General features: G+C 39.5%; 2 protein-coding genes across 2 annotated transcripts in view; one reads left to right on the top strand and one right to left on the bottom strand.

Moving 5' to 3' along the window:
* Positions 1-21,984, top strand: part of cdc73 (cell division cycle 73, Paf1/RNA polymerase II complex component, homolog (S. cerevisiae)) — a 472,921-nt gene that overhangs the window by 179,148 nt on the left and 271,789 nt on the right. The window lies entirely within an intron of this gene.
* LOC139268151 (beta-1,3-galactosyltransferase 2-like) lies at positions 2,806-14,628 on the bottom strand. The gene is made up of 2 exons (XM_070886189.1): positions 14,316-14,628; positions 2,806-5,781 (listed from the first exon to the last, which is right to left on the bottom strand). Exon 2 carries the CDS (start codon positions 5,417-5,419, stop codon positions 4,145-4,147), a length of 1,275 nt encoding a protein of 424 aa, XP_070742290.1. The 5' UTR covers positions 5,420-5,781; positions 14,316-14,628; the 3' UTR covers positions 2,806-4,144.

The raw sequence follows: 21,984 nt of genomic DNA, 5'->3' as shown, positions 1-21,984 counted from the left end.
AGGGCATGAAAAATCGATGACCAACGAACATTGAACATGAGTTGTGAAATGAACATCCATTCTGTGCCTCTTATTTCTGTTAACATCTTTCAATAATAAACAGTTGTGATCCTAATAAGCAGAAATGTCATTAACAGTGAAACAGGAAAGTAATATTAAATATTAGCTGTAAGAGTTAATATTGATGTGCTTTGAAGACATGATGGAGAATTGATTTATCTTTTTTTCTCCCTCTCTTTTTGGTTGCAGAGATAGGTTTTAAGTAGTGTCTTAAAGGAGAAGAGGAAGGTGGAAAACTAGTGATTTAGGGAGGGAATTCCACATTGTGTGGCATGGGTGACTGAAGGCCTGACCACCAAAGTAGGGGTGGGGATTTGTATTGGAGGAACAGAGGTGTGTGGGGGGTTTGTGCCATTGGAGAAGTTTACAGGGATGGGAAGGAATAGAAGGAAACCATTGAGAGTTTTGAACACACTGACAAGAATTTTCACTTTGAGGTGTTGGGGACCAAGAGCCAAAATGGTTTACTTATTAAAGGGGCAAGAGAGGGCACAAGCAGGGATGTCGTCAGAAGGACCTGGCTGCAGTGGCGCAAACCTTTCAATGATCTCAGTAGATCACGAAACGTTACTGCAAAGCCACACTTAACCTCATCCAACTGTGCCACTCATCACATTCCCATCACTCTGTATTCCCTATCCTACTCCTGCACATCCTTACTCACACTAACTTACCTTGCACCTCCACCCATCCCTCTCTCTCTACATTATCACTTCCCTATCTCACTCGCCACCCCTCACATTTGCCCTCATCCTTGCTCAACCGTACCAACTAACAACACAGAAAGGGTAGGCACTTGGGTCTTTTAGCCAATGTTCATGTAGAGTTTCTGCTAATGTGTTGTCAAACATTGAAATCTTTTATTTTGAAGATTTGAGTTCTTGGACAGATTTGTGTGCAGCTTTGGAAGTGGCTTAGTGAGTTGTAGTGAATAGTCAGACATAAGGATACCCTGCACAGTGTGAAAGGAATAGCTTGGGCATTGCAGCGATGCTTTATAGTGCTGGTGTGAGGTGGTGCAAACCTGGTACACAACGTCAAGTGAAGTAAATGTCATCCCTGGCCTCCCAGGCAGCAATGTGGTCAGGTGCTGATGCCCTGTGTCCTGTGCAGCATTAGGTGATTGCAGAGAAGGTTGGTGAAGCTGGTGTGCCTGGTGATGGGGCTGAAGGTGGTGGGATTCTGAGGACCAAGGTGAGATTTTTCAAGGGCACCAATGCTGCTGGAATAGATGGCAGGTGAGGTTGAAATGGCAGAAGCGCCCTGTCAGTGGTGACTGTGAATAGAAAGTTCACTGCAAACACTTCCAAACTTCATACAGCTCAAAGGTTTCTTCCAAATCCTGAAGGCTTCAGCTTCTGACATTGAAAAGTGAACAGCTGTGAAATGGTAGCTTTTGTACCACTTCTGCAGCTGTCAACTAGCCAAAGCAATCGAGAGCCACTGAGAACCTGCCCACGCTCCAATCAGCGACCTGGACCGTGGTGACATCCAATCCAGTCGCCCTCCTGAAACGACTTGCGCTGTACCTTGAAGTGGTCCAGTGTACAAACTGACTGCATGTCTGTGAATGATGTTGCCAACATGTAGGAGAGGGGGGGGTTCCCCCCCTGAAGTAACACTAATTTGGGTAGGAAGAGAAGTAGATGATAAAGATGCTCTGTTTGGTAATAGGATAGGCAAGAGTGAAGCCAGTCCCACTGAGCTGGACAACGGAGGACAAGTGTTAGAAGAGGATTGTATGGTCAATTGTGTCCGAGGCTGCAGAGGGGTTGATGAGGACGTGGAAAGATAATGCACCACAGAGACGGTGAATATCAATCATGACTTTATTCTGTTTTGGTACTTTTGGAGGGGTGCAAACTCTGATTGGAGAGATGCAAATACGAAGCTGCAGAAGAAATGGGCATGGATTTTTGAGAGGCAACAGCACCTTCAAGGATTTTGAAGAGGAAACTGAGAGTTTGCAAGGGCAAAGGGAATCAGCAAGTGGGTTTGTAAAATTTTGAGGAGGGGGATGCTAACTGCAGTTTTGAAAGGGAATGAAACACAAGAAACGAGAGACCATTTACAATGTCGGCTAGTGTGCAAGCTAGGAAGTTTGATGTTCAGAGATTAAGCTGTTTGTATTAAAAAAAAAATCTAAAATGGTCATTTCTGCATCTTCAGGTTTTTGTAAAAAAATTCAAGGAAATGGTGAAAATAAACTTGCTAAGTTGTGTAGCCTCTTCCTAGTTTTTTTTAGCTTTGCAGTTATAGTTACACTTTGTATAAAAATTGTCAAGATTCCTGCTCAGTTTTATACAGGTTTTGCAGTCGTTATGTGTTAGCGTGCAACATCCTATTGATGAGTTCGGATGTTGAGAGTACAGTTTTGACAAAAGGAAATATAGTTGTCACTTTGGGGCATTTTTCAGAAGTTTCTAAATGAATACCTGTACTGTAAAAGTACTGTTGCTTAGGATGATGTGTTGGATTTATTCAAAGATTCATTACATTTAGGGATCTGCTAAAATCTCACTTTTTAAATTTTTTTTTCAATATTTCAAAAATTTGGTGACATTTATATTGTTTCAAAGAACTTCTTTAAAGCTGTTCTCCTAATAGAGGCTGCTAGTGTGTTGAATAAATAGGAAAACCTGATCAAAGTTAGAGTTGTGGGCAATTAAATTTGATGAGTGTTGTATAAAAATATATCCATAGATGTGCATGATGCTTTTCAGTTTATGACACAAAACATTTCAGTTGCATTCCAGAATTACTTTAATACTGTCCATCAAACACAAGTTTTCAGTAGTAATTTAGTAACAGGTTTCCAAGCCTTAAATGTATCCATTCCTTTTTTGGAGCTGTACATTGATCGTGATAAATTTACAGCAGAAAGCAATATTACACAACAGTACTTTCAATACAAAAAAGAAAGAAGTACCATAGTTGTCAGCAAGATAGGAACATTAAAAGGAAAAATTGATTTTTTTTGACTTGTACCCTCTTCTGTTGGCTATTAAGTTGAAGCCGAATTATTTAACGATTGCAGTAATAAAGCTTTATTGGCATATTTGCAAAATTCCTGCTTAAGTGAGGAGGGGGTTGGGGTGTGGGTGCACAACGGACGTTGAGGAAAATGAAATATTTTTCAATAAATAGGAAAGTTTAAAAAAATTGGTAGTTTTCCATTCCTTCCTGCAAGCAAAGTATGCCACAAAAATAGTCAGAAAAAAAATCCAAATGAACATAAATATGAATGATTGCGTGGAGAAGCATTCCACTGTAGTAAATAATCCAGAAAAGTAATTAAAGTTCCTCTCAAAAAAAGTTGCTGAACTATCATTTTAGATGAGACACAAGTTACATAATGATCCAAGCTTAGTGTTTCTCCATTCAGGTTTGGCTGTGTCCCTTGACATATCAAAAGGAAAAGTTTAGTTTCAATGTTCAGAGAATTGATACTGTTCCATTCACTATTCTGTGAACTTTTATTTTGTTTGTTCGCGAGAACAATCTATTTTGTAATGCAAATAGTGTAATGTAGGAAATAATTTTGTAAGCCTCTACTTAGTAAAAGGTGCTGTATCTTTGAAGTTTTCAGTATTGGTTCTTGACGATGTAGTTTTATAAAACAATTCTATTTTACTATTCTCAACTAACATTCCTTAAATAGCTCCTATCATCAAGGTGAACAAAACTTTGCACAGTTTAATTTGTACAGCTAACAACAAAATTTGGAACCACATTCTATTTTAAGATTAGCTTTCGTTGTCACAGTTAAACAGTAAGAATAATTTACTGCGGTTCATTGTTTTGCAGTGCCGAAAATAAATTCAAATTTGATTTACATAGACATTCGCTCAACTAAGAACTCCAAAAGCAGATAAACTTCACAACATTTATTGCCCATTGTATGGTCACAGCTTTTTCTGAGAGGTTGACTTTTAACTCGTATATTAAAAGAAAAATACAAACCCTAGTAAAGATTTCATAAGCGTTGGAATGTTGCATTGGCTTCATACATAGTCTTTATACATGCTTGGATAAATCATTTACATTACAGTTAACATTGGGCATCTTGGATTCAGATTTGTCATCAGTGCACTTTCTTTACGCGATACCTGCCATGTCCTCTGTAGCCTTTCTCTTTTGCCATGCTGGCGCAGGCGTTGTGCTTGTTTTGCTGCAAGTGGTTCCAGTATTTGATTAATTCACTGGGCTGGAACTGATGGGAGGTAATCAGATGGCTATATTTACAGCTGGAATAAGAAACTCGCCAGTGATTGAAGAGGAACTCATTGGGTGGTGGCACAGGGTCAATTCTCAGTTTGGCAAGACATATACCAACATAGACATCCTCTAAATGCAAACGCCTGATGCTCAAAGAAACCTTGAAAATCTTTTCAGCTAAGTCCCCAGAGAAAACATACCCAGTTCCCGAACAGAAGACTGGATAGCGCTCACTGGGATAGAGTTCTGGAGGCATGTACCATTTGCTATCCTTGTTGCGATTCGGGGAATAACCACGCATCAGATATCCAGTGAAATAGTTGTGACGTGGGGGATGTACAGGCTTTAACAGTTTGTTTATTAAATACTCCGTGTTCACAAACATGTCGCTGTCCGTCTTCATAACATACCAGGCATGCGGGCAGTATGTTGCGACCCAGTTCATTCCCATCAGAGTTTTAATAGTTAGATTATAATATGTATCCAGAAAGTCTTGTTGAATAATGTCATGATACTGTCTGCTTTCTTCCAGTAAAGTCTGCTGAAAGTTGCCACCAGCCTTTCTAAAACCTAGGAGAAAGAGATGTACCATACGTAATCCAGGGGCAGTGCTTTCATTTCCCCAGGTTTGTCTAATGGCGTGTCTCGCTTCAATTTGGCTAGGTTCAGCTGCAATCAACACAATTAAGAATGGGCTTTGTCCTTCACATTTGTGTGGTTCATTAATGATGTACTTGTATTGGTGATGAGATATATACCCTGTTTTCTTTTCATTGTATATAGTTCCATTAGCACTCAATACGTCCCCTAATCCCGTTACACCTGGAGGAGAAAGTGCAGTGCTAGAATTCGCTGTCTGAATCTTGTGTACTTGAGCAGTCTCTTTCCAAATGCTCCTCATTGTGCTCTGGTTGGTAGTACTTTTTGGTGACCTGAATCCCCTCATTGTATGAGAAACAGAATAACCAGTTTCTCTTGACCAGGTTTTGCTGGTTACCCAGTCATGCTGATTAATGAACAGAAACATTGCAAACAAAAACACAAGGCATATCAGTGCAATAATATGAGTACGAAACAGAGACCGTTTAACATTCCAGGTCATCTTCATTAGGCAGCAGTAGCGTCTTCTCCACTGAAGCATGTTGTAGCGGGGCTGTTTGCAGTGCCTAATGCTTTTTTGCTCTCACATTGGCTGTGTTTTATTGCACAGCATATTTTAGGCTGTACCTTATTAAAGTGCTTTGGGAGCTTGGTTTTTGTAATGTATTGGGGTCTGTTTCTTCAGAAAATAAATGGGATAGGTTGGTATTTGGCCTATTGCAGACCTTTTTCCTTTTATCAGCTCATCCAAATGAAATCAGTGAGTAAGTAATCCATGTTTACGTATGAATATGTATTGAGCTAGAAGTTCCATTCAAGCAGCATATTTATTTCAGCAAATGTGGATGACATTTGATATCCAAATTTCCAGATTCTTTATTCTCAATATTCCGCAGAAGGAAACTGCAATACAAATGAGTCATTATAATTTGTAGTCAGTGGTTCAAACTTATACACATTGCATTAAATTTAGGTTATTGACACAGTAGAAAGTGCTCATTATCTTTGTGTATATTTTAAGTATCAAAATTCTTCCGTTTTAATATATTATTGCGCTGGGCACAACTTGAACAACTTTTAATGCTTTTTATTACACATATCTACATAAGGGTATTATAGTTTCTAATTTACATATTGGAAGTGAGAAATTGTACATTTTGCCATGTAGAGAAGATTTCATCTACTGTTGTAGATTATTTTAGTGAAATACTGTATTGTTACAGTTACATCAGCCTGTCATTTTGAATTTTTAATCAAATAATTCAAATTCATGTGTGTCCCATCTATGTTGCAATCATAAGAAACATAAGAAATAGGAGCAGGAGTAGGCCATTTGGCCCCTTGAGCCTACTCTTCCATTTAATAAGATTATGGCTGATCTGAAATCAGTAAACATTCAAGTCTTAAACAGGGCAGACTGGAGGGATGATTATAAAAGAATCACGTTAGTCATAGTGCACGGCTGAGCCTTGTCTCTGTCAATCTGTACTGTATTTTGAAAGTCAATGAGGAGATGCACCTGTCAAAATTAATTTTCAGGCTTCAATTACTTCATTGCAGAGTCTTTGAACACTAGCACATGATAAACATATCTACTTGTCATTCACCTTTAAACTTGTACTTAAGAACTATGAAGTTGAAAAGAGTAGTTTTATCGTGTTGCAGTAAGTTTTAGATTAATATTTGTGCATGATGAGTTTTATGATTTGCTACATCTTGCCATGTACTACAAAAAAACAGCTTCGGTATTGCTACTGATGAAATGAAACCTGAAACATGGGCAGTCCTAATTTCATACAAATACAACGTTAAAGCATTTTCTAGTATTTGCAGAAACTCACAAGTAGTTGTCTAATATCTGTAGATTATGTCTTTAATTTTGTATCCAGTAGAGGTTAACGCATATATCTCCACACAATGTTTCTGACAATATTTAACACCAAAACACCGATTTTAACTCTGCCATTGATAGCAATATTGTTAAAAGCAGTTAACAATATTTTCTTGAACATTGAATTATTTATTCCAGCTTCTGGCGGACTCCCATTTAGTTTTTTTAAAAATTGAGCTCTTTAATGTCAAGATTGATTTTATATTGTCTTAATGTCACTTGAAATCTTTAGCACATTGCTTGGCTAGAAGGAATGCAGTTAGTTTTCTAAAAGTTAAGAACAAAGGCTGGTATAACTGGACAAACAGTGTATGACAACATCTCAGTAATTTGTAGTCAAAAATTAATTCACATGAGTTAAGGGAACTCCATTTAATGGATGAAACAAATAAAATCTTGTCTATTAAAGCATTTGCTCCAGTTATAGTTTCAACAGTCCAATCAATAGATATGACCTCAAAATGCAATTTCCACATCTGTGGTTATGAATGTATGTGAAAATAATGCATTTTAGACTTAATCACTGGCTATGTTAATCAATACAGCCTTGCTTATCCTTCAGTACACTGCAGCTAGATCGAGCAAGAATTATTTATTTTTCCCATATATATCATAACTTCCAATTGAGCAGGTAGATACATGGCTAAGAATCAAGATACAAATTTGGATTATTCTTCATGCTATTGTGAAAATTCAGTAAGAGATTTTATACGCAAGGATTTTATTTAAGAACATGTATGTTCAATAAATAGACCGTTCTTTCAGCTTAAGTTGCAATATTACATTTGCATATAATAAGGATTGTATTCCACATAAAACATTTAAAGCTCTATAAACACTTAGCATTTAAGTGTAAGATTTTTTTATGCCTGTAACCAATAGGCAGATATTTGACGCGTGTTGGTAAACTTCAATGTTGTGTACATGAACAGTATTTTATTAGGTGAATTAGAAATGTAACTTAGCTACTTCATTAACATTTACCAGAAAGTCGTTGTAAAAGGAATAGAGTCGCTGAGTGCTGCAGATTTTTTTAAACAAATGTAACTGATCAAAAATTTTTAAAAATGGATTGAGGTGCTCAAAAGTTACATTTTTATGATAAAATGTGAATTTTTTGTTGACTACTTTTTTGTTCAAATAGTAAACTATATAGATGTAAGCTGAGAGAAAAATGCATGCATATCACCTTCAATAAATATTGTACAGTTTAGCAGCCCAATACTAAGAAGCCAAAATGGATTCTGAATGTTACTTTAATACTAGTGGAAATTATGTATTTACTTGTGGGGACATGGTGAAAAGGAAACTCTGGCTCCAAATAGCTTTTAATATAGATTTATTTTGTTTTTTTCAGTATTGAACACCTATTAGTTTCTAGTTCCAATTCATTTTTATTTAATCTACTTAAGAAAGATGAGTTTCAGTTGGATATTTTCCACAGACTGAAGGCTGTTGTATAGAGTTGTCGATGGCCTTGTACCTTTAAATTGTGATGTCTCTATTTCAGGCTGGCAGAAATTACATGGAAATTCCCAGAGCTCTGTGGTTTAAGTTCAGTTTACTTTAGCTTTCAGCACAGTGCAGAATGACTCTGAGCACGCACAAATTCCTCCTGCATAATCGTTAATTAAAATCTGTTTTTTTTTAAATCTAGCGTTTTTAAAAAAAACTATTAATATTTTGAAGTTTTGCTGATGAATTTTAGTCAGCAATAGCAAACAATGTCATCTGTGATCTGCTGACGAGCCATGTATCATTCTTTTTCAAATGAATAGATGGCTGCTCTAAATATCAGCAATTAGATAATGAAACAAACATTCAGTATCTTAAAAGTAACCATAGTTGAAGTTGGTCTAGCTCCAGTACAATTTCAGTTCTAAAGCAAAACTCGAGGCAATTTGGAGATAATCTGAAATGTCCAGTGACCATGGAACAGAGAAAATGTTGCATAGATTAATGACTTTAATCTTCCGTTATTTAAAATACAGTGACATAATTAAAGAAATGCCAAGTAAATGGATGATTGTTGTTAGGTTGCCTTGGCGACTGTGGCAGGCGTGCTTGACCTCTAATGGCAGATTCAGTCCTGAATGTTTGGTATCTTTTACAATAAATTAAAGCATGATTGATGTAATTTAACTCAATACAGGTATAGCATTGCAATACACTTTAAAAAAAAAAAACACCAAAATTATTAACGCTTAATATTTTGTTGAGTGGAAATGAGCTTGTAGTCCACTAGGCCAGACCTCTCTGAAAATTATTTTTCTCTATTGTTTTTTGAGATTAAGCTTATATTAAACTAAATTTTCTGCATGAAATGTTCTGATGTACAAATTGTAAATTTCGTGTTTTTACAAAGTCAGATGCATAAAATTGTAAAGGGCGTGAGCAGTGAATGATGCATTCATGCACCTAAAACAACTGACTGAAAGGTAAGACAATCGGTTGGGAATTAAAAGAAATTGGTATGATTCTTTAATCACTTTTTTCAGTTAGTCCTTCACTTGAAGTTGCCAATTTCTGCTGGGGTATGAGTCCTAGTGCTGGATCATCCACTGGTAAATGACTGCTCGTCTTCCTGTCGGAACCTCGACTGTATAGCGGTGGGGGAAGAGAGATTCACACCTGACCATTATCTTCTCCTTGACTGACCTCTGCAGAAGGAGCGTGAGTCCTGCTCGTTACTTATTTTCCTGGGCTGACATAAGTTGTCCCTTGCCCTCCTGACCTCAAACCTAGATTGACCAACTTAGCTTAGACTGAGATTGAACCAGAGACCTTTCTTGTCTGTGGGGTCCATGGGGTGCATTTACACTGAGGCAATTGTGGTCCTCCAACGCAGCATTTTTAAAAACATTAATTTTGTTCAGTAGTTTTACAAATGTCTTCTTGGGATTTGAACCGTGTCTCTTTTAAGAGACTAGTATTATCCTTTCTCCAACCCCTAACCCCTAACAGAAGAGCCGAGGGCCCAGGGACAGCACTGCGATATGTGTGCGCACTAGGCCCGTGCAGCAGAGCAGGTCTCCAATCATCCTGGTTAACTCTTGCCACTGGATAAAGGCCTAGCTCTGTCAAGCCCGTGTGGTGGCTGGTGTGCAACGGTCACCACATGTTTAAAAAAAATCCACGCACAGGCATCTTCCACACCCCCAATTGGAGTTCAGGACTGGAACATTGGGTCCTTCATTGAAACATCTGTGAACTCATGTGGAAGCAAGTCAGACTCGTTTGAGGGACCGCCTATGATGATGATTAACCTTTATTGGATTTAATTGCTGTGACTAGAATAAATTGCATATTTTATTAACATTGCCAATTAGAAAATGTGAATGACTGTGTAGTTAGATATCTTTGAGCTTATAAGCCAAACTGAAGGCATTCACTTGGGACTGTTTCCCCCTTTAGTTCCTACTTTCAGGTTGGTGAATGCAAGTGTTCCACCTATTTTTAATTTGGTATACTGGTGTATGAAATATTAATAAAATGGGGCCTGTTCTCATGCACAATATTAAGTTCAAGAAATTACTGAAAAACAATCAAGATCAACAAGTCGAACATTGCTGAGAATGAGTATTGTAATAAGTGGGAGGAAAGTGCGTGACCTGGCATCATTTTGTTTAACTGGTTCTCCATTCAGAACTGATTTAGACAGAAAGTATATCATACTGAGGAAATGATTGAAACATATTCATTGATTTGACCTTTTTAAAGTACATATGGATACAAAGGCATTCTGACCAGTCTGGGATAGTGCATCATGCCAGTGGCTTGAGTGGTTGAGTGTGGATTTTTCATGATTCTATAAATGGCTTTGACATTTTGTATTGGGAAATATATGCTTTTTCATGCCGGGCAATACAAGGAGCCAAGGGTGGTGAGCCAATCCTGTGCTACTTATTGTGCTTCACCCCTGTAGTTGCACAAGCTTGGGAACAAATCAGTTGACAATCCATACATGACATCCTGTGTGGAGACACATACATGGAAATAAATAAATGGTTCGGGGTTTGAGAAAGAATGATTAAAATGCTGAAGCAACTTAATATTCGGTTTATTACTGATTTGTTAGAAAGCAGGATATATTTCATGGCCTCTTTGTTTGGGGGTCAGGTCATATTGGTGTAATTCTAAAAGGTTACATTTGATTATCATTGAACCTGCAGAAGCTGATGTAGATGTGCTGTGTCAATACTGCTTGACTTTGCAGTCAACTGAAATAACTACAAACAACTAGAAATGGTGTAAAGATTGTGTTATCAAGTGAAAGGTAAACATTGAATACAGAGAAGAAATCACTTAAGGGATTAAGAAGCCTTTAATTCTGTTGACATTTTATGGCACCAGTAGGTGGGTTGATGTAGCACTAGCAGTGCGTCATAATTGCAAGAGTTAAATGATGAGAGAAACTATTTATTTGAAAGTCGCATCGGCCTACTTTAACTTTAATGCTGGAGTTGTTACTGAATTATTGAACAGTTTGTAACATTTGCCATAAGGCACTTAGTGATTTACCTGGGAGTGTGCTACACGATCGGAACATCATCAAGGAGTTGTTCAGATGTGGTAGACCAAAAATATGTACATTCATTGATCTAATTCACAAAACTGTTTGATTGCATTATAAGGTATAAAAATAAAAGTGTCTCTATATATTATAGATCTAGCTAGATGATTAACATGCCTTTTCATATGTTGTGTTCAATATTGACTTTTAGCAACTGAAATATAGAAAACATTGCATAACATGAGGGGCAGGAGAAGGAGAGAAAAGTGCACAACAAAAGCTACTACATGCGATATATGGAATGGTAATAAGGTAGTGATGCAAGATCATTTTTGTATTGTTTTAATGGGTCATTCGCCATTGGACATACACAGCAAAAAAAATGACTGAGAACACATCCCTTGGCAGTACTTTAGAAAAAAAAATCTCTTGTATCAAATTTTCCTCCAAAAATAATCTCTAAATGTAATACTTTCACTGTTAAGAGCTTTTGGCTTAAAAAATTTATATTTTTCTTTCTTGATCTTACAGCCCACTCTTAATTTGAATTCGCAGTCAGTTAACTGATCATTTTAAATTTTCTTAGCACTAAATTTCCACTTTGCAGTATTAAAATTCAAACTTTTTAAGCACAAAAAACAACTGAATTATCAAGAGTAGAATGTACTTGTTCTACTTGAAATGTATATAGCTGAGTTGATGAAATGAGGTGTAAAACATTCCAAGACTGGTATGGGTGAAAGAAACAAATTATCTCAGAATTAAAAAACTTTATTTTCTGATGCTGAAATACCTTTACAGTCCTCATAAAATTAAGGGCAGCATAAGCCACAGTGATTTTGCGAACAGGGAGTACAGGAGGTAGAGAACAAATTAAGTACATTTTGAGCCCTAAAATTGCATTGGTGACCCGTACTTTAATTAAGTTTTGAAGCTGCTGATCTAGTCAGCAGGATGTTGTATTTTTATTTATACGGCTTGCTTTTGGATTTTTTAATTCTAATTTATATTGGAGCTTTAACAGATGGAAATATAATTTATTTTGCTGTAGTAATGTATAAAAGCTTTAGCAGTTGCTCAAAAAGTTTGTCAATTCAAAGGCTTTGTATTTCTAATCTGCATCATCCATTGTATTCAGTAGAATGGAGCCACAGTGGTTTGTTTGTTGAATTTGGAGTTATTGGCACCTTCTTGAGTATGCATAGGTTGGTAATTTCCCCAATGATTTAATTAAAAATGAGTGAAAGTTCTTTTACTATAAAGTTCAGGTCTCTGTGTAATATATGTTGACTGTAATCTTTATTTAAGAGATTATCTGACTTAACTGTTGTAATTGAACCGTTTTTTGTTCACGTCGTATAGTTAGGGACATGCAGACATTGCAGTTGCTTTAATATACAGTAGATGATCGGTTAGTTTCTAATTTTGAGGGTGGCTATTTCCTGATTCTGCCCCAGTGAACTTCAAATGTTCAAGTCCAGAGAGGCATTGAAGTAACTTTTTTTTAAACATTCCAAAATTTGGAAGTTATTTAAAATTAGGTTAATCACTTACTACTTAATAGTACCTGTACATTTTTTATTTACTGAAAACCTATTGCACTGCTTGTCACTAGGTGGTAGTGCTAAGCGTACACGAGCTAGGTTTCACAATAACTATCCGAGCAGCGTTCTTTTGAAGTGTTTTATTTTGCCGTTTCAGATAACACCTACAATGTTTTAAATGTCCCATCAATCCCAACATGTTCTAAATATAAAATGGTGTATGCATATTTTTATTGTGATTCAGACTCTTTCTAAACACGACCAGCCATGAATCCCACATAAAAGTCAGTAAAGCTCAGGAGTTAGTTATTAAATGTCATTACGTTTTTACTTAGAGGCATGTTCAGTTGTGTCATGATGTTATTAAAAAGTAACATTGCTGTCGGCACAGCAACTGTTTTATATTTAAAACTGTTTAATGATTCATAGCAGTCTGCTGATTGATGTCTGAGCCAAACACTGACTGCAGTACAACATTTGAATAAGATTTAGCAGAGGCTATGTTTTCAAGTCTGGCATATTTAACATGGAACTGCTCATGACATTAGTTTGTTTGTTGTATTTTATATCAAAATAAATAGCATTCGAAAAATGAAAACAAAAATGTATCTAGTTTGCAATAGATATAAATTAGATGTACACTGTCACAGGTGACGCAGAGACATGTAAGGATTTATGCTACATTTTTCTACTCTTTAGATTGGACTTATGTGTATTGTAACCATAATAATTGTTGGCTTTGATGTTTGCTGGATGTTTTTAGTTTTGATAGCTTAAAGCAGTCTGTCCTTACAGCATGTCATAATTAAAGCTGCACTGGTCTTGAATGCACAGTTTAACCCAATAAAATAGTAAACAACATTTTGTTCCTCACTTGCACTGTTTAACAAATATAATTTGACTTATCAATGTCTAGTCTTTTGTTTTGATGGCTCAATGCTCACAGCATGTGGCATCAGCAGAATGCCATTTAACTGGGCTTTCAAGCTGCTTGTACACTGGAAATTGTTGGTCAACCGATAACTACAATTATTCTTAGACAGCACTTTTAAACAAAAATTCCGAAACTGATTTTTGAAGCTGTTGTCATCCATTTTCTTTATACTGTAGTCTATAATACAGTGAATTTAATCTGTTCCGTTTTGCTTCATTGCTCAAACGCAGATGCTCCTGCATATGAACAATGGGTCTCTTGTTCTCGAGGCAACTCTAAAGCATAAGAATAGTACAAGTAAGCTTTAACATACCTTCCTTTAACAGGCCCTTTATGGGTAGAGATGCATATGCCGCCTGCAAACATGTTTTTGGTTAGCTATCATACCAGCAAGAGGCTGCCGCTGAACATGCGCATATCTGGAGTAATTCAGCCTACGCTTAATTTTTACTTTTGTCTGCTGATCTGTCTGCTCAATGCTGCCTGTTCATTACATAGAACTGCCTCAACAAAAGCACTGAGGATTTTCGTTCACTTTTGAAGACGGTTGCTTACCATAGTAGCCACATTGGAGAGCACTTCGTCAGCTCTTTAATCAAATGATGCAGTCCCGCAATCCTCAGCTGTATTTCTGGTCGTTCAGTGTTTATAGACATCAGCAATAGAAGGCGACTGCTGTGTGCATGGACCGTTTCTTCGGTTGTGTACGGCATATTAGGGGAGCTATGTCCATTCCTTTGGGTTGCTAGGCAGCTAAGGCATGATTGTGAGCAGTGCTGATGCTGGATGGATTTGGTCTGTTATGCTTACTGCTTTTGCAGCAGAAATGAAAATAAGGGCAGGATCTGTTTTTGACTGACTCTGTCCTCTGATAGCTGAAGGAAACGTCAGTGTACAGGCAACTCCCACGTGATCATTACTGTATTAATTTCCTTCCTGTCTTGGATAACAGTACTGCTGCAGGACTTCTAGTGTTGGATGAAAGAATACATACTGTGCATGAACTTGTCAATGGGTATTGCTTCACTAGGAAAATTAAAATACAACATGACAGTAGCAGGCTTAAAAAGAGGCGCAAGCCTTTTATTTGCAGTACTGTCCCTCTCCAACCTTTGTTAAAAGGGAAATATATAGCGCTTACTTTTGCCATTTGGTTACTTAAGGATGGATATTTCCTGCCTATCTTGTGGATTGCTTGGTACAGTTCACATTTGACGATTGGATAGTACTGCCTGCCTTAAATACACAGTTCTGTACAGTATATATTTTGATGAAAAATTCACCCCTCCCCAGTCCCTTTTTGTGGGAACACTTTGAGAATATTTGAAAGTATACAATGTTTTTTTTTGGTCATGCAGCAATTAATGATTTTTATTTTTTTCACAAATTATTAGTGAATCCAATTAGATTAAATGGAGATAGAAAAAAAACATCTTTTAAACATTTTAAATTTCAACCAACTTCACTAAAACGTACATGGAAATTAAAAGCCAACATTTTCACTACCACCCTCATTATTTCCTGAATGAGAGGGTAGATCGATAACTTGGTCCAAGACACTGATCAGTGCTTTTTGAGAGGTAATGCAACAAGGCTGACTGTTACTTTTTTTGTTTGGATGTGTATCACCACCACTTAGTACCTCAACCAAATAGCCTAATTGAGATTTGAAAGTTTCTGTATTGTAAACTATATACACAAATCCACATTGTATATAGGGTTGCCAACCCTCCCAGGAATATCCTGAAGTTTCCAGAAACTGGAGATTAACCTCCAGGAGAAAAATCATAACGACATTCAAAAAAAATAACACTTTTGCTTAATAATTTAAAAAAATGGTGTTTGTTTGACGTTCAAGACCCTTCAATTAGATGACAGAGCCTGTTCACATTCCAATTGGCGTGGGAAGGTTTGGTGCTGTGAGAATGGGCATGTTGGATGACCAATAAGGGCAATTGGAGGGACGATGTCATGTGAGGAGACCCTCATGAATACATTCAACCAGAGTCGGCAACCCTAGTTGTATCACATGGCCAACAGTTCATTAATGGGGTCTGTGGAGACGTTCCAGAGGTCCTCAAAACATTGACCAATTATTCGTTGGAGAAGATCTTTGGTTCATTTTTACAGTCTGCAATTTTTCAATGAGGGTTAGGGAGGAGATGGGATCAGAGTATTTACTTTCGGGTTCCTTCCAATGACCTTATCGGTGTCTGTGGGAGGAGAGTGGAGGTTGGCTGGCTGGTAATGCGGCGAAAGGTGACTTATATGGAAAAGCCTTCCATTGGGCCCCAGCTTTTCAGTGTCATGGAAAGGAGAGATGTGGCTGAGAAAAGAAGAGTGAGTAATGGTGCAGGAGCACTGCAAGTGGGAAGGGACATGCCGCAATAGGTGAGGTCTTTTGGGGTAAATTCCTAATTTATGGGACTACCTAGATCGCTCTTCGAAAGAGCCGGCACAGACTCAAAGGGCCGATTGGCCACCTTCTATGCTGTACTATTCAATGATTCTACGAGTCTAGATTTTAAAGTTCAACTAAAAGGCCAGTTGCCATCGGTCATCACATGTCTCTTGCTACCTTTGTGCGGTCTGTTGGAAATTTTTTATTCTCTACATGATCTTTTCCCGAACCTATTGTGTGGGATAATTAATGTCGGCGGGTTGAAAGCACTGCTGGACCAAATTGAGCCGAAATCCCATTAATGCGGCAGCACTAATTTATGCCAGAAAGCTCTGGCAAAGTTGTGTGGTGGAGCCCCAGGGCCTGTCAGGTTGCCGGCTGTTGTTTTCTGGCGGAGGGGAGAAGGGAGAGGAGATTTTGGGTTTGTGTGTCACTGGCTGGAGAGGGCAAGGTGCGGACGAGCTGGGAACTGGAAATGCAAGGACATAAACCTGAGCCGCTGGGATTGCCCAAGGGTGAAAAGAACAAGTGCGATTAATACAATTTTTTTTTCACAATTTAAAAACATTGTTACTGGATATGGGCGTCACTGCAAAGGCCTTTCATTTATTGCACATCCTTGTGAAGATGGTGGTGAGCCGCCTTCGTGAACCGCTGCAGTCTGTGTGGTGAAGGTACTCCCACAGTGCAGTTAGGGAGGGAGTTTCAGGATTCTGATCCGGTGACGATGAAGGAACAGCGATATATTTCCAGGTCAGAATGGTGTGTAACTTGTGGGTGTAAGTGGTTTTGCCCTTGGTGGTTTCAAATCACCCCCCTTACAGCAGTTCTAGACCCCGGGAATTATAGTCGTGAACAGAATACTCAGTTATAGACAGATCTATCGGTCTCAACCATCACAATGCTTTTATTCAAGTTAAAGCACACACCTGCTTCCAGTAAAACACATCCTGGTGGTGTAAAACAAACACAATACGACACACAACACTGGCCTGTCTGAACAGACCCCTGTCGCGAAGTACCCATGACTAAAACACCCTGCTTAGCTCAATAGGACACCGCCGAATCTATCCAACAGACTGCGTACGCCTATGATCCGTGCAGAAACCTCCCCACTAAACCCCTAAGGCTTGGTTGGGACACACGGCACCCCTTCACACTATGCGGTGGTCTAAAGGATGTGTGGGCTGGGATAACACTCGCCAGTTACCCGTCTGGCTTACTCGCTGCTTCTCCCGATGAGGCGTATCTTCTGGTTTCGTACCAATCTGTGGTTTCCAAATCCAGTCTCAAGGTCAACTTCCCAGTCGAAATAGCGAGGCTCTCTTTGCTCATAGATGATTTGTTCTCTCCATCCCAGACCGAGTGTTCGGTCCTTGAAAGCATTGAACGAAGCAAGTAAGCATAGAAGAGGCGAGAGAGATGGCAGCAAACTGCGTCTCTCATACCTGAAAAATGCTTGCTGAATTTTCGCCTGAGGCAGGCCAACTAAAGAGCAATGAATCACATCTTCGGCCTATGCCTTTGTTACTGGGCTCTTCCTGGGGATAAAAGCGCCAACGAGTCTGGGTGGCCAAATAGCTTCCTTTGTCCTGAGGTTCCCGCGCTCTGGGGCTCTGTCAAATTTGATGGCTTAAGCACTGACCACTTTACCTGATCTCTCACTGATGGGTTCCCATTACATGACAAAGTCATCCCAGACTATCCCCGCCCACCTGATGTGCTTTCCTGTGGAACATGCCTGGCCTGTCCCAGCTCATGCTGTCAGCTCTTCTGAAATATGAAAAAACAATGTTCAAAACTTAAAGTCCAAAATGTTAACGCCGTTGCTGTCGATGTTTACACCGATGCTTACATAGGGAAACTTGCAGGTAATGGTGTTCCTATGCGCCTGCTGCCTTGTCCTTCTAGGTGGTAGAGGTCGCAGGTTTCGGACTTGCTGCCAAAGAAGTCGTGGCGAGTTGCTGCAGTGCATCTTATAGATGGTACACACTGCAGCCAGGGTGCGCCGGTGGTAGAGGGAGTGAATGGTGAAGGTAATCCCGCTGCGATCTGGGAAATGGCAGAGACATTGAACAAATATTTTGTATCGGTCTTCACAGTATAAGACACTTAAAAACATCCCAATACTGGATCATCAAGGGGCTATAAGTAGGGAGGAACTGAATACAATCACTATCACTAATGAAGTAGTACTGGATAAAATAATGGGACTAAAGGCGGACAAGTCCCCTGGACCTGGTGCCTTGCATCCTAGGGTCTGAAGAGAAGTGATTGCAGAGATAGTGGATGCATTGGTTGTAATCTACTAAAGTTCCCTGGATTCTGGGGCGGTTCCAGCAGTTTGGAAAACCGCAAATGTAACGCCCCTATTTAAAAAATGAGGCAGGCAACTATAGACCAGTTAGCCTAACATTTGTCGTTGGGAAAATGCTAGAGTCCATTATTAAGAAAGGAATAGCCGGAAATTTGGAAAAACAAGATTCAATAGGGAAATCCTGTTTGACAAATTTACTGGAGTTCTTCGAGGATGTAATGAGCAGGGTAGATAAGGGGGAACCGATAGATGTGGTGCATTTGGATTTACAGAAGGCATTCGATAAGGTGCCACATAAGAGGTTACTGCACAAGTAAAAAGCTTACGGGATTGGGGATAATATATTAGCATGGCTAGAGGATTGGCTAACAGAAAACAGTCAGGATAAATGGGTAATTTTCCGGTTGACAAACAATGACTAGTAGGGTGCTGCAGGGATTGGTGCTGTGTCCTCAACTATTTACAATCTACAATAATGACTTGAATGAAGGGACCGAGTGTAGTGTAGCCAAGTTTGCTGATTATACAAAGATGGGTGGGAAAGCAAATTGTTAGGAGGGCATAAAAAATTTGCAAAGGGATATAGGTAGACTAAGTGAGTGGGTAAAAATTTGGCAGATGGAGTATAGTGTGGGAAAATGTGAGGTTATCCACTTTGGCAGAAATAATAGAAAAGCAAATTATAATTTAAATGGAGAAAAATTGCAAAGTGCTGCACTACAGAGAGACCTGGGGGTCCTTGTACATGAAACACAAAAAGTTAGTATGCAGGTATAGCAAGCAATCAGGAAGGTAAATGGAATGTTGGCCTTTATTGCAAGTGGGATGAAGTATAAAAGAAGAGAAGTCCTGCTACAACTGTACAGGGTATTGCTGAGGCCACACCTGGAGTACTGCGTACAGTTTTGGTCTCCGTATTTAAGGAAGGATATACTTGCATTGGAGGCTGTTCAGAGAAGGTTCACTCAGTTGATTCTGGAGATGAGGGGGTTGACTTATGAAGATAGGTTGAGTAGGTTGGGCCTATACACATTGGAGTTCAGAAGAATGAGAGGTGATCTTATTGAAACATATAAGATAATTGGGGGGCTCAACAAGGTGGATGCAGAGAGGATATTTGCATTCATAGGAGAAACTAAAACTAGGGGACATAGTCTCAGAATAAGGGGCCACCCATTTAAAACTGAGATGAGGAGAAATTTCTTCTGAGAGTTGTAAATCTATGGAATTCTCTGCCCCAGAGTGCTGTGGAGGCTGGGTCATTGAATATATTTAAGGCGGAGATAGACAGATTTTTGAGCGATAAGGGAGTAAAGGGTTATGGGGAGCGGGCAAGGAAGTGGAGCTGTGTCCATGATCAGATCAGCCATGATCTTATTGACTGGCAGAGCAGGCTCGAGGGTCCAAATGGCCTACTCCTGCTCCTATTTCTTATGTTTTTATGATCTCTGAAAATCAGGGAGAGGATCTGAGGGAGGGAAGGGGTTAGTGGGAGTATATGTGTGTGTGTGTGTTCGGCCCATGCAGCAGAGCCTGATCTCCAATCGTCTTGGGTTGCCTTGCCTTGCCTTGCCTTGCCATTGGACCAAGACCTTGCTCTGTCAAGTTTGTGTGGTGACTGGTGTGCAACGGCCACCCCACGTTAAAAGAATTCACGCCCTTTAAAATGAAGTCCGGGACCTGGAACGTCAAGACCCTCATGGATGATCCCAAGAGCGACAAACCTGAACGTCGCACTGCTATCATTGCCTGGGAACTCAGACGCTCCGACATCGACATCACCACCCTGAGTGAGACATGGTGGGCAGGAGAAGGCCAGCTCAAGGAACAACATGATGGATACCCTTTCTTCTGGAAATACAAACCAGAAGAAGAATGCCGTCTCCACGAGGTTGGCTTCGCCATCAAAAATGAACTAGTTTGGCATCTTAGAGATTCTCCTTGTGGGATAAACGAATGCCTCATGACCCTTTGGCTCACTCTAACCCGGAACCACTACACTACTGTCGTCAGTGTGTCCTCCCCAACCGCAGAAGCTGTGGACGAGGCCAAAGATGATTTCTACTCCAGCCTTTAACAATCTCTCGCGTTCCAATAAGCGACAAGTTGATTCTCCTTAGCAATTTTAATGCCAGAGTTGGTGTGATTGGCAGGGAAGGAGTAGGGAAAACCAACTCTGGCAACGGTATCCTCCTCCTGACATGCTTCGAACATGGTCTTTTCATAACCACCACCTTGTTTCGTCAGAGAGGCAAGTACAAGGCCTCATGGCAACATACTCGCTTCAGGCATTGGCATCTGTTCGACTAAGTCATCATCCGAACAAGAACGTATTCATCACCAGCGTCATTGCAGAAGCTGACAACTGCTGGACTGACCATAGCCTGTTATTTCCATCAACCTAGCCTCAAAATGGCAGTGGCAACAGAAAGGCTGCCGCAGAAAAATTAATGCTGTAGGAATCAAAGACCCTGCAAAGAAAGCCCGATTCAGTAAAGGCCTCACAGCCAACCTGACGATTGCCAATGAACCGGAGCTGCAGAGTGTCCATAGTGCCTGGTTTTCTCTCAAGTCCACCGTAATTAGCACCTGTGAAGGGACACTTAGTTACTTTACCAGAAAACAGCAAGACTGGTTTGATGAGAACGACCAGGAGATCGAGGAGCTCATAAATCGTAAATGCAATGCGTTCTTGAATTGGAAACCTCATCACAACTCGAGAGAAAGAAATCAGATCTACAGGCAATTGCAGGCCGAGGTCCAACAAAAAGCTCATGCTCTAAAGAACAAATGATAGGTGGAAAGGGCGCACGAGATCCAGCAACTAGCAGTCAATCAGAACTTGCGTGGATTCTTTAGCGCAGTCAAGACCATCTATGACCCAAGGACCTATCCCACTGAGAGCTAAGAATGGAGTGGTGCTCATCAAGGACAGAGAGGCAGTTGGTGCCCGCTGGGAGGAGCACTTCGAAGATCTCCTTAACCATCATTCTGACTTTGATGTCAGTGTCCTTGACTCCATCCCACAGCATTCTACTTGCCACTATTCCGGAAATACTAGGGGACCGAGGGTCTAGTGAGAAGGAGGAAGTGAAGGAAATCCTTATTAGACGGGAAATTGTGTTAGGGAAATTGATGGGATTGAAGGCCAATAAATCCCCCGGGCCTGATAGTCTGCATCCCAGAGTACTTAAGGAAGTAGCCCTAGAAATAGTGGATGCATTGGTGATCTATCGACTCTGGATCAGTTCCTATGGATTGGAGGGTAGCTAATGTAACACCACATTTTAAAAAAAGGAGGGAGAGAGAAAACGGGTAATTATAGACCGGTTAGCCTGACATCAGTAGTGGGGAATATGTTGGAATCAATTATTAAAGATGAAATAGCAGTGCATTTGGAAAGCAGTGACTGGATCGGTCCAAGTTAGCAAGGATTTATGAAAGGGAAATCATGCTTGACAAATCTCGAAATTTTTGAGGATGTAACTAGTAGAGTGGACAAGGGA

Source organism: Pristiophorus japonicus, chromosome 8, assembly GCF_044704955.1.
Source record: "Pristiophorus japonicus isolate sPriJap1 chromosome 8, sPriJap1.hap1, whole genome shotgun sequence".
Lineage (NCBI taxonomy): Eukaryota > Metazoa > Chordata > Chondrichthyes > Pristiophoridae > Pristiophorus > Pristiophorus japonicus.
Note: the sequence above shows the minus strand (reverse complement) of the source record. Positions and strands in the feature narration are given on the sequence as shown.